Source organism: Solanum tuberosum, unplaced genomic scaffold, assembly GCF_000226075.1.
Source record: "Solanum tuberosum cultivar DM 1-3 516 R44 unplaced genomic scaffold, SolTub_3.0 scf00301, whole genome shotgun sequence".
In the NCBI taxonomy this organism is placed as follows: domain Eukaryota; kingdom Viridiplantae; phylum Streptophyta; class Magnoliopsida; order Solanales; family Solanaceae; genus Solanum; species Solanum tuberosum.
Window position 1 is genome coordinate 1 of NW_006239223.1, and position 12,638 is coordinate 12,638.

The 12,638-nt window shown below is 32.7% G+C and overlaps 1 protein-coding gene and 1 long non-coding RNA gene across 3 annotated transcripts; both read left to right on the top strand.

Moving 5' to 3' along the window:
• The first annotated feature begins 2,392 nt into the window (after nt 1-2,392).
• Nucleotides 2,393-8,508, top strand: LOC102606014 (TMV resistance protein N-like). Its single transcript, XM_006359504.2, has 4 exons — nt 2,393-3,053; nt 3,314-4,394; nt 5,002-5,316; nt 6,845-8,508. Exons 1-4 carry the CDS (start codon nt 2,542-2,544, stop codon nt 8,318-8,320), a joined length of 3,384 nt encoding a protein of 1,127 aa, XP_006359566.1. The 5' UTR covers nt 2,393-2,541; the 3' UTR covers nt 8,321-8,508.
• A 2,648-nt stretch (nt 8,509-11,156) lies between these two features.
• LOC107063053 (uncharacterized) lies at nt 11,157-12,638 on the top strand. Of its 2 annotated transcripts, XR_001475037.1 has the most exons (3): nt 11,157-11,338; nt 11,551-11,807; nt 11,875-12,638. It is a non-coding gene; the product is annotated as an uncharacterized lncRNA (long non-coding RNA). The 2 variants fall into 2 exon arrangements; XR_001475036.1 differs by lacking the exon at nt 11,551-11,807 and having other exon boundaries at nt 11,159-11,338.

Consider the following 12,638-nt stretch of genomic DNA (forward strand, 5'->3'; position numbering starts at 1 on the left):
GTCCCGCCCAGGGTGTAGGCTCGGGGCGTGACAATGAGTCTTAGTATTAGCCTTTCTTTGTCAAATTTTGATGAATGTGCATATTGGGTGCAAATTGGTTTCTTTTGTGTTTCTTTTAGAATTATTTTAGCCTGATCATACGCATCCTTGTTCATTTTGATGCTACTGCGTAATGTTCATGGTATGGTTGTAGTATACAAGCTGTTGTGTTGATCCCTTTGACTGTAATGGCAGCCTAGATGCATATTCACTTTATTTACTCTTGTTAAAATTTGCATAATTTGGTTGGTGTTTTTTTTTAGGTCTCTAGTTTGATTTTCAGCATGTCTAGTTCTGATTTCTGTTAATTTGGACATTATCCTAGTATATATGTCTCATTGTTTTCTCCTTATATAATTAGTGTATCTTCTTTTGTTTCATACTAGTTAAATTATATATTAACCGCGTCTCCCTTCACTTTGTTTGCATGTGAAATCTGCCTAAGTCTTCGCGGACTCTCTCTTTGCATTCCCAAGGGGGCCACGAAGGCCCCAAAATTCTTTTATTGAGTCAGCCAGCCCTCGAAAGTGAAGAACAAATTCCATGGATTCGACGTACAGGAGTCTGGAGCCGATGTACGGGATTGTATACACTAGTATACATCTAGTGTGGGAAAATTGGGCCCAAAAGCCCAAAGTAAAGCAGCCAACAACTTTTGGATTAAAATGGGCCAAAACCCATAATTTTGGTTTTCTTTAGACTCTATGACAGGTGGGCCAAAAGGCCATTTTAATTGGATTTGGGCCAAAAACCCAAATCTAATTATTTCTTTCCCCTCTATTATTATTTAAGAAAAATTACAAAAATTTCACCTTTTAGTTTACTTATTACCATTATCCCCTATAAGTTTTACAAATCTACAAAATTCCTCATTTTCGCGCATCAGATTAGTGTATCTCGTGCATCAGATTAATGTATTATGTATAAAATGTACATCAGATTAGTGTATCATGTATAAAATGTAATGTATCTTACTTAACGATTAATGTATCTCGCGCATCAGATTAATATATCAGCGCTTATATTATTGTATCCGTTTGAGGGATTTCTGTAATTATAAACTTTTAAGGGATAGATTGTAATTTGTCTTAAAAGTATGTGATTTCTGTAATTTGCCCTATTATTTATGTTGTTATTGATTAACTAACTTTATTTGTTTCCTATGGTTTAGTTTAATTAAGTTTTCCAAAATAGCCTTTCTTACTTTTTGAAACACCTATTATCTTATTTATATATTTAGTTACATATTAATTATTTTGTCTCAATATGAATTATGTGGAGTTCCTTCCTTAAAAAGTAACAACTTAAAATCTTCTTTCTTTCTTAAACTTAGTTAAAAATTTAAAGTTAGTTGAAACGTCATTTTAGTCAAATCGTCGGTCAACCGCAAGTTAGTGGGCATTTCAAGGGCCTAACACCCTCTTGGAATGTAAATTGAACACCGAACCCCCCTTTTTAAATTTGAAATGATTTTATTCTGTTTCAATCTTCGAAATTTTAAGTTTTCTTAATTTCTTTTAAAAATTAAGTGATGACTCTAGTCGGAAAGTTGATTTCTCTTCAATTCATAAGTTTAGTTGATTTTTCGAAAACAAGTCATTTTTTATTTTTACGAGTAAAACATGCAACACAAAAGACTAAACTTGACACTAAAAAGAAATATGGAAAATAACAAAAAATATACTAAAAAAGCTACACCATATTCTAGAAATAAATTAAAAATAGGAAAACTATAGAAAATTATACCTCTAAATGTGAGTTTCAGCTATATTTCATTTGTGTTAACATCTTCTTCTTTGTATAGTGTTTTTGGAAGTCAAGTCGTCTGCTTTCGGTGACGAAGAAAACCATTATTAACATATTTTAGAATTTGAAGCTCGCTTTTTCCATCCATAAATTAGTTTAATCAAGGAAAAGACAAATCTCTCACTTTTTTCTTTCTCACTAACTTTCCCACTTCCTCTTATTAAAGTTGGGGTGGGTGTGGCTCAACATGGATTCAATTATTCATTGTGCATACATTCTTTTTATAATCGGTGTAGAATAACACTTATGAAGCCCGTTTTCCCTGTTTCTACTAGAAAAATCAGTTTCCTTATATTTAAATAACTTATTTTTAGTAATAGCAATATTTTAAAACATTTTTGATCAATTAAACATAAGAAAATCGAACATTTTTTTGGAATATATTTTCCTCCTTTCCAAACACAACATAGACATATTTTGATGGATGAAGCAACCTGTTACAGTACATATTCTTTCTTTATAGTTGATTCTTTTTTTCCATTCAAGTAGGGCCATGTAATTCACTTTTTCTTTCTCACCAGCTTTCATCTTCTTTTTAAAGGAATTTCCTAATAATTCTAATGACAAGTGGAGTAGAGAGCATTAAGAAGCTGCTTATTTCACAGAAACACTCATCTTAATTTCATTTTGCTTTATATTTCTTCATCTTATAATTATCACACCTACACATAGTTTGTGTTTTCTTCTTAGACATCCATGGCATCTTCTTCTTCTTCTTCTTTTGCGAGTGATTCACAATATTGTCCGCGATGGAAGTATGATGTCTTTTTAAGTTTTAGAGGTGTCGACAGTCGGAGAACATTTACAGGTCACTTGTACGAAGGTTTGAAAAACAGGGGAATATTCACCTTTCAAGACGATAAAAGGCTAGAGAATGGCGATTCCATCCCAGAAGAACTCTTGAAAGCTATCGAAGAGTCTCAAGTTGCCCTTGTCATTTTCTCAAAGAATTATGCTACATCGAGGTGGTGCTTGAATGAATTAGTGAAGATCATGGAATGCAAGGAAGAAAATGGACAAATAGTCATACCAGTCTTCTATGATGTGTATCCATCAGAAGTTCGGAAGCAAACAAAGAGCTTTGCAGAAGCCTTTGCCAAACACGAAAAGAAGTATAACAATGATATTGAAGGAATACAGAAGGTGAAAGGATGGAGGACTGCTCTAAGTCATGCCGCGGATCTAAAAGGTTGTAATATTCATGACAGGTGAGTGAAAAACATATATATTGAATCATACTTGCTAATATTCTACTATAGAACAAATGTGTACCTCAAAAATTTATTTATTTCTATCGAGTGAATAAATTTTATGGTCATCCAAGTATACCAAAATTACTTGCTAAAGTCACTTTTATATATTTATATCAATTTAATTACTCAATGACATTGTTACATAGATAATATTTTGAGGAGTTCGATTTATGCGTCTTGTCCCTTCTATCATGATCATGCTCTTACTTTTGTAGGATTGAATCAGAATGTATTCGAGAACTTGTTGACGATGTTTCTTCCAAATTATGCAAGACTTCTTCATCTTATTTGCAAGATATTGTGGGAATAGATACTCATTTGGAGGAAGTAAAATCCCTACTAGAGATGAAAACTGATGATGTCCGGATTTTGGGGATCTGGGGAATGGGGGGAGTCGGTAAAACGACTATAGCAAGAGTTGTTTTTGATACACTCTCACCTCAATTTCAGGGTGCAAGTTTCCTTGCAGATGTAAAAGAAACCAACACTAATGAAATGCATTCTCTACAAAATATCCTTCTCTCTGAACTGTTAAGGGAAGAAAAAAAATATGTGAATAGTAAGGAGGAAGGGAAGCGTCTGATGGCTCATAGACTTCGTTTTATGAAGGTTTTAGTTGTGCTTGATGACATTAATCATCATGATCATTGGGAGTATTTGGCAGGGGATCTTAGTTGGTTTGGCAGTGGCAGCAGAATTATTGCAACAACTAGAAACAAGCAAATTATAGGGAAGAATAATGTAGTACATGAAGTGACTACACTACTCAAACATGATGCTATTCAATTGTTCAATCATTATGCTTTCAAGGGCGAAGCTCCAGATGAGCATATTAAGGAGCTGGCGTTGGAGGTAGTAAGTCATGCTAAAGGTCTTCCTTTAGCATTGAGATTGTGGGGGATTTGGTTACATAATCAAGATACAATTATGTGGAGAGAAAGTGTAGACATGATAAAGAGAGAATCTAGTCCAGACATTGTTCGAAACCTCAAAATAAGTTTTGAAGGGTTGCAAGATAAAGAGAAAACGATATTTCTAGATATCGCATGCTTCTTTAGAGGGATGAGTAAAAATGAGACCATTGAAATTCTTGAGAGCTATGATTTGGGCGCTCGTATCAAATTGCATGGTCTAATTGAGAAATCCCTTGTGTTCATATCGAAATATGATACAATTCAAATGCATGACGAAATTCAAAAAATGGGTAGATATGTGGTGGAAATGCAAAAAGATTCCGGAAAACCTAGCAGACTATGGAACATTGAAGATTTCGAAGATGTGATGGTCAATAATACTGTAAGTAGGCTAAATACTGCAATAACATTCAATTTTTAGTTTTCATATATCTTATGTTATCAAGCCATGAATTAGTCTAGTATCCGCTTAATATGTTTAATAGATCTAACTTTCATTCTTTAAATTAACTTGAAATTTGTACGATACTCTTTATGTATAAACTCAATTAGCAACTTTTTAAGTTAATATTATCCAACTATTTACTTTGAGTAACCTTTTGTTAATAGAAATTTTTGAATGGAAAAAATACAAGTAAGGAGGGCCAAAACTTACCTTGCAAATCCTTGGTCCAGAATTCACTTGATCATTAATTATTTTTTATTGAGTGAAGCTTTGGCGTTGTATCCATTTATTAAGTGAAACTTCACCAAAAATGTATCATTAGAAAATATAATTAATTGCACAAAACATTTCTCTTAAGCGGTATATTTCTTAAGAAATACCTAACTAATATTGTACCTTAAATTTTGTTTAATGGTGCTAGCTAGCTCTTCAAGAACTTCAAGTGCAATAATAAATAATACAAAACATGAAAATAGTGATGATAAGTGTATTGTTCACGGCATGTGAAGTTATGATTTGTGAGTACTCGTGATTTTTTTTGCAGAGGACCACGACAGTGGAAGTAATCTCGTTTACTTGTTCTAAAGAACTATGCTTTAGCGAAGACGTAATAAAAAATATGCCAAGGCTTAGGATATTATGCATACGTAATGGGAACATATTTTATTGGACACCCTCCTCCTCTCCATCTCGCTTAAATTCTTATGATGGCTCCATTGAGTACCTGTCCAACAACTTGTGTTGGTTTGTATGGCATAATTATCCTTGGAAGTTATTGCCAGAAAATTTTAGTCCCAGAAGCCTTGTTTGTCTTAATCTTCAGGGGAGTTCGTTGCATCATTTATGGACTGAAACAAAGGTACCATTCTATTTGAGATACTTTCTGTTTTGTCTCGTCCTAGATTTATGATTTTTATGTTTAAATGAAAGAAGTTATTAGTAATTCCATAATCTCTAATTAATGTATTTTATATTACTAGTTTTGGAAACGTGCATTGCACGTTGGATCGCTACTACTATATAAAACTAGTTTCTGGTAACGTGCGTTGCAAGTTTGTTCTTTATTATTATGATAATAATTTTTTTTTTATCTTTAATGGTTTTGAGTTATAAAATGGAAATATTGTCGGAGTCGGGAGTGAAATTCTTTTCTTTTTTTTGAGAATTGGTAACATGTCAGAAGTGAAAATTTTTAACCACTAACTAATAATCTCTTTTACTGCTTATATGTTATATTCGAATTCAATTTCTATTATATGTTTTACTCTTTAAGATTGTTATTCTCTTTCATATTTAGAAAGATAAATTTTAATGTTGTTCATATTTGACTTTTAAGTACTCCATATTAAATTAAATTACCTCATTTGTTAGAATATGTCTTCTTCAGAGATTTTCTCGATTTCTGTTGCTCGCTGTTGTTGATAGAGAGGCATTAGTAATCTTTTTTACCTCGAAATCTAGGAGATTAAAGCAAAATATAATTTCAATAAGTCATTGTCAAACTAAAGCTATCAAGGAAGCTCTACTTTGTAAAATACACATGCATTAATTTATTAAAATCTAATTAAAAATAAAATAATCAAATGTTAATCAAATTTATTAAAAATTACTCCTGCAAAAAAATGCAAAAATTGTTGGAGAGATATGCCGCATACCTTATTTTTATTGGCCAATTTCTACTAAAAGTTCTATTAAACGGTCTGCAAAAGCATCTCGTACGTGAGAGAACAGTACGTGATAATCATGGTGTAAATATGCAAAAATTAGAAATTATTTGTGATACGTATACCTAATACTTATGGCATATAGGTACGTCAAAAATGATTTATTGAAATCATAATTGCACCTACATGAATCATTTGTATGAATCAAAAATATAATATTTGAATATATTGTATCGTTCTCCGTCGTTACATAATGTTAGATATCCATAATTTGATGATAATCCACAAGAAAACTAGGGTATGGGGTAGAGGTACCATGAAAGAGTAGGGAGTAGAGCTACCAAGTTTTTTGGCAATAAATTTGATCCCAAAACAAAAAAAAAAAAAACAAGTGAAACAAATAGAGCCATCACAACTAAATAATGAGAACAAAAAATTGGGTTAAAATGTGCATTCTATCAAGAAGAAGCAATATAGGGGACACTTAAGAGCTGCAATATTTAAATGTGCACCAAATAAAATATGTAAGGTTAAGGTTTTTTTATATAGATATTTTACCTTTTATATATAATAACATGATTTTTATCTAGTTTTTGAGCATGTAATTTCCATATAAAGTAAAATAAACAATTTCTAATTTGACACGTTGAGTCATAATCTAAAAAATGTAGTTTACTACTTTACTCATATTTCATCATTCTTTCTTAATGTTTTGAATAGCAGCAATTGTCGTCTCTACGGAGGCTAGATCTAAGTCACTCCGGAAGCCTGAAGAGAACACCCGATTTCAGGGGGATGCCAAATTTGGAGTATTTGAATCTAGAGAAATGTACGAGTCTCGAAGAGATTCACGATTCCCTGGAGTATTGTGGAAAACTCATCCGACTAAATTTGTGTGACTGTAGAAGCCTTGAGAGGTTTCCAGTTAATATGGAATCTCTTGAATCTCTGAATCTAAATTACTGCAGAAGTTTAGAGAAATTTCCAGAATTCCTTGGAATAATGAAGACGAAGTTAGAGATTAAGATATCACACTCTGGGATAAGGGAACTGCCATTATCTATCTTTGATCTCCAACCTCATCGTACAGAACTAGATTTGTGTGAGATGAAAAACCTTGTATCTCTTCCAAGCAGCATTTGTAAGTTGAAAGGTTTGGTGAAGCTAGATGTGTCGTTCTGCTCAAAACTTGAAAGTTTGCCAGAAGAGATAGGTGATTTAGAAAACTTGGTGGAGCTTCATGCCACCTATACTCTAATCTCACGACCTCCGTCTTCCATCGTTCGCTTGAACAATCTTGCATTCTTGAGTTTTGGACAACCTATATCTGAAGATGGAGTATTCTTTGTATTCCCTCAGGTGAATGAAGGGCTGCGCTCTTTGGAAATTCTGGAAATCACTAACTGCAATCTAATAATTCCGGAAGACATTGGATCCTTACCCTCTTTGGAAGTGTTGAATCTCAGGGGAAATAATTTTGAGCATTTCCCTCAAAGCATATCCCAGCTTGGTGCTCTTCAAACCTTGGACTTAACAGATTGTAAGAGGCTTACACAGCTGCCAGAATTTCCACAGCAATTACATACAATAAATGCAGATTGGAGCAATGATTCAATCTGTAATTCGTTGTTTCAGAATATCTCAGTATTGCAGCATGACATCTTTGTTTCAGATTCCTTGTCACTAAGAGTTTTTACGAGTTGGCCGGAGAATATCCCAAGTTGGTTTTACTATCAGGGAATGGGTTCACGTGTATCAGTCAATCTGCCTAAGAATTGGTATGTATCGGATAAGTTCTTGGGATTGGCTGTATGTTACTCTGGCAAATTTATTGATGACATCACATCTCATTGGATTCCCTTATGTGATGATGGGATGTCGTCGTTGTTGATGACCCAAAAACTTGCCTTGTCCAATTATTCAGAAGATTTTGAGGAAGATAGTATTAATTTTTTGTTGGTACCTCTTGTTGGCTTATGGGATGCATCTAATGCAAATGGAAAAACACCAAATGACTATGACATTATTAGTTTAGTTTTTGGAGAAGAGAAGGAACATGGAGTTCGTTTGTTGTATAAAGATGAAGCTGAGCTTCACATTGGGATAAAGAAGAGCAGATATGAAGAAGAGGCCAGTTGCTCCTCTTCTAAGAAACAAAGGCCATTCTTGCAGCTCTTTCCTACAAGCCCGGGATTATAGATTAAATATAGCTAGGTATATAACTCATGAAATTGTGTTCTCTGTTTATATATAAATTATTTCTTCTTATTCTTTTCCCTATTGGCAATGGGTGATGTACATATCAGCAGTGAGTTTGATTCTCCTCTTAATGGTTCTAACAAATATTATTTTGTTTATTTTTTAATCTCAGAATTGTAGTTGTGTGACATAATAGAGAGATCTTCTGCTTTCTCTAAATACAGGAATTGCATTGCATTGTGGTGAAAATGACAAGTGAGGCTTGCTGATATGGATCATTTCTTTTTCTAGAACAGACTAAAAAGAAAAGAGTGTCGTATTAAAGAGTTCTCAAGTACAGAAAAACACTGTTGTATTAACTTGTCTATTACATGAGAAAAATGACAGCAGATGCACTTTCTAAACATTGAATGGTAGATTTTTAAGCCCTTTGCTCAAAGACGAAATGCACTAATTCATGATTAGACATGTTGTGATCGTTTCGGATTAGGAATATGTGATTACCTGTTATCTTATTAACTATGTTTTTATTCTGGTTTTGAATTACTTTTGCAGAGCAGACTGGTAACCAAGAAAAATACCCGGTGATTCTGCCTGTGACGGGCACATGTTTCCTCTGTTTGTAACAGAACAACTCGACTCTTGGCCCAAGAGAGAGATTCATGAAAGAAATTGGGTATGCAATAATTCATTCTATTTGAATTTTGTCGAAATATAATCACATTCCTCCGTTTGCATTGATATTTTTAGAGAGTCCGAGCAACATAGAATTCCAGTACTTCTTTTAGTAGTACTCAATGTTGGTTGGAAATAACTAGCGCCATATATAAATACCTTCCCTGGAACAATCAGCAGCGAAGCCTCATAGACCAAAGGTTGGTTAGATAAACATCCTTCGATTTAACCCAAATAATGCACATCTCTAAACTTGATATTTAAGTGAGAAGAGTAGGAGATGGACTCATTATCCTTTAAGTTCCAAGGTTGCAACAAATCTATCGATAAAAAAAAAACTAAGGAACTAATAAAGGTTGTACCTATATATCATTTAAGACTACAAATGTAGAAAAATTAAGGGGTCTTTTTCTTTGGCAGGAAAGAGAGAGGGATAACCATAATGATTGCGGTAGAGTCATAATTATTCCTTCATTCTTAACTAACATTTTTGATTCGAGCCTTGGATATTGAGTAGCCTTTGTTAAGAAGTGTTTTACTCTCAATATGAGACTTTAATTTCTATGCGAATCTGAATTAAGTCATGCTCCTATGCAAGCGCAGGATACCGAGTAGAATTAACTCACAATAATTTGATTCAATGGAGATATTTTCTAAGGTAGAAGTCTTTCTTTGCAGCTTCTTCCACTTATATTTTGAGCTGTCCTTTGTATTCATATTACTGTGGACCCATAGCAATAATTCAATTCAATTGGAGCAGACCCCATCTTCCTGGAAACCTTTCAAATTTCTCATCGAAAATAGATTGAATTTCTTATAAAAATAATCTAAATAAAACGAATTGTGGTCCTTGTTTATTTGAAATGGTAAGACAGCATCGTAGCAATTTCTTTGTGACAGACAAAGCACTACGAAGACTAGACTTCATTGCATTTGAAGATAAATAACTAGTCAAATGCAATAAAATGTAGGAAATATCTTGGAAACTCCAATGTAATATGCACATCAATGGACCACTAAAAGTACAAGCAAATAAAGGTATAAAGAAAAAAGAAGGGCAATTGCTTTGTCACCGACAACATGACTTGACTTCATCCATTCATTTTGATCCAATAGTAGGAAAACTACCTAATAGATTCACAAAAGAACTTGGGTATGCAATAATCAAAGAAACAAAGAAATATTTTTGAAACTTGATTTAAAATAATTTCATTAAGGAGAAAATAAACATTTTAAAATTATTTTTTTATTAAATATAGAAATTTGTGTCATTTTTCTTAGACAGACTAAAAAGGAATACATATAAATTTACAAGAGAGTACTTAATTTTACATTTTTTTCCAAGATAATAACCAATCAAAAGCAGGGATATGGTCCATTTTTTCTTAGAGTGAGTCCATAACCATAAACGAAAAGAATTACTCCCTCTGTCCCAATTTATGTAGCACTTTTTGTTTTACGAGAGTCAAACAGTTTAAATTTGACCGGGAATTTGCACATGAAATCTTCAATTTTTTTGAAATGAAATTTATATATTTGTAAACTACGTAAAAAGTCTATAAGTCACAACAATTGATAATTCAAAATGTTTAAAAGATCTATGAAAAATTTACGGTCAAAATTAGACTTGTTTTAATCTCGAAATCCAAAAAGTGCCACATAAAATGGGACGGAGGGAGTACTAGTTAATTTCAATATTAAACCTAGTATTTTTTTTGACAAAACCTAGTAATTTTGACTCTCAACTTAATTTTTTGATTTATTATTTTTAAAAAATCTAAATCCAAAAAAAAAAAAAAAAAAAAACTTAAAAATTCTCCATTGTTAGGTATAATGATAATAACCCTTCCATTTTTAACCAACTATTTAGGGTTCGAGCCTTGAATATTGAGTAACCTTTGTTATAGAGTGTTTTACCCTCTATGTGAGACTTCTCGGCACAAATCTGAATCAAGTCAGGCCCCTATGCGGGTACAAGATATCAAATAGAATGGTAGAATTAACTCGCAATAATTCAATTCAACTGAGATATTTTCCAAAGTATAGTCTTTCTTTGCAGCCTCCATTGTGTTCATATTACTGTGGACCACATAGCAATAATTCAATACAATTGGAGTAGACCCCATCTTCCTGGAAACTTTTCATATTGTTATGTAATTCATATTACTGTGGACCACATAGCAAAAATTGCGTTCTCTCTCTCTCTTGTTATGTAATTCTCTCCTTCTGTTTGCAACAAAGTCTTCTTTCATAACCAATAAAAAAAAATTCCGTTCTTCTTTCTCCTATACCAAATTAATCCTCCATCTTGTCTCCGTTTGTGCTGAGCCATCATTAACCATGGTGAGTTAAAGGATGTGAACAAGTTTTAATTTTTTAAGCTTTGCATGTTGAATATAAAATGGTAAGTAAATAAGAGATCTAATAATTGCACCTTTATTGATCCTCAAGTAAAGCAACCCTTTGGAAATTATTATTCATTCTATGGAGATTATGTGAGAGAATTAAATTTCTAAGTTCCAAGATACGAATATACAAATCGCGTCTTTCTGCAGATGTATATTCAACCGATATCAAGATTTTACCGTGTTATAATTAAGTTCACAGAGAAAAGGCAAAGTGTATTTCCCAAAGGTAGCAACTGATCCACGGCTTTAAAACTTGCTACTAGTTTATTTTCATGCTCTTTTTGATCGTTATATTTGGGGAAATCTCTGCTTTAAAAACAAAAAAAAAAACTTTATGGCAGACGACGGGTCAGTACTTTTAATACTTCTGCATCAAACATTTTCATGTCGAGAAATACACTTTTGTAAGTATTGCTCTCTCAGATTGTTATATTAGCACAAAATCTCTGTTTTAAATACGTCTTTATGCAGATGTATATTCAACGGATATTAAAGAGGCAGCATGACTTGAGAGAGTGAGGGAATTGCAGATGAGCATTGGAACTATTAGTAAGTCGCCTCACATCACAAAGCTAACGGAGCCAAAGGGAACTATTTCCAGGAATCAAACGTATTCCACTGGAGTCGGAATTGTGTGAATTAGAATCAGAGTTGTCAAAAGAGATGAACATACCTATCTTTTGCTATCAGATACATTGAATTTTCTCTTCTTTTTTTAATAATTCATTTTGCTGGCAAAAGGAACTAAATCACATATTTTTTTAGCAAATTTACGCTAGACAGAATATGTAGAAGTCTTGCCTCAGATAAAATTTTAACTTGAAACATCATATCGATTTTATTGATATCCATTAAAACTCACCTTAGGATCAAAACATTTGTCAGCAGAAAATAAATTAAATTAATAAGAATAATCTAAATAGAACGACATAAAATGAAACTCTACCTAACAAGTTGTGGGCCTTGTTTATTTGAAACTGTAAGGTAATGTCCAAGCAATTTCTTTGTGACTGACCAAACAAAGAGAGTAGACTTTATTGTATTGAAGATAAATAATCGGTCAAAAAAGCATATTTTAATAAATATGTACATTAGTAGAAGTACTTGTGGAGCAATAAAATTCGTAGCGGAGTTATGAGTTTAGCGAAGTGTGTGTAAATATTTTTCTTAGTTATGTTAAGGGTGTAAAAAATTAAATATACACCTGTAATAATGGAGTAATATTTAATCTCGTA

Bases quoted from the DNA above. Each gene is read 5' to 3' on its own strand.
- LOC102606014 (XM_006359504.2), top strand. From the start codon at position 2,542: ATGGCATCTTCTTCTTCTTCTTCTTTTGCGAGTGATTCACAATATTGT. The intron at 3,054-3,313 runs GTGAGTGAAAAA...TTACTTTTGTAG, and splicing joins GGTTGTAATATTCATGACAG to GATTGAATCAGAATGTATTC. The intron at 4,395-5,001 runs GTAAGTAGGCTA...TTTTTTTTGCAG, and splicing joins ATGTGATGGTCAATAATACT to AGGACCACGACAGTGGAAGT.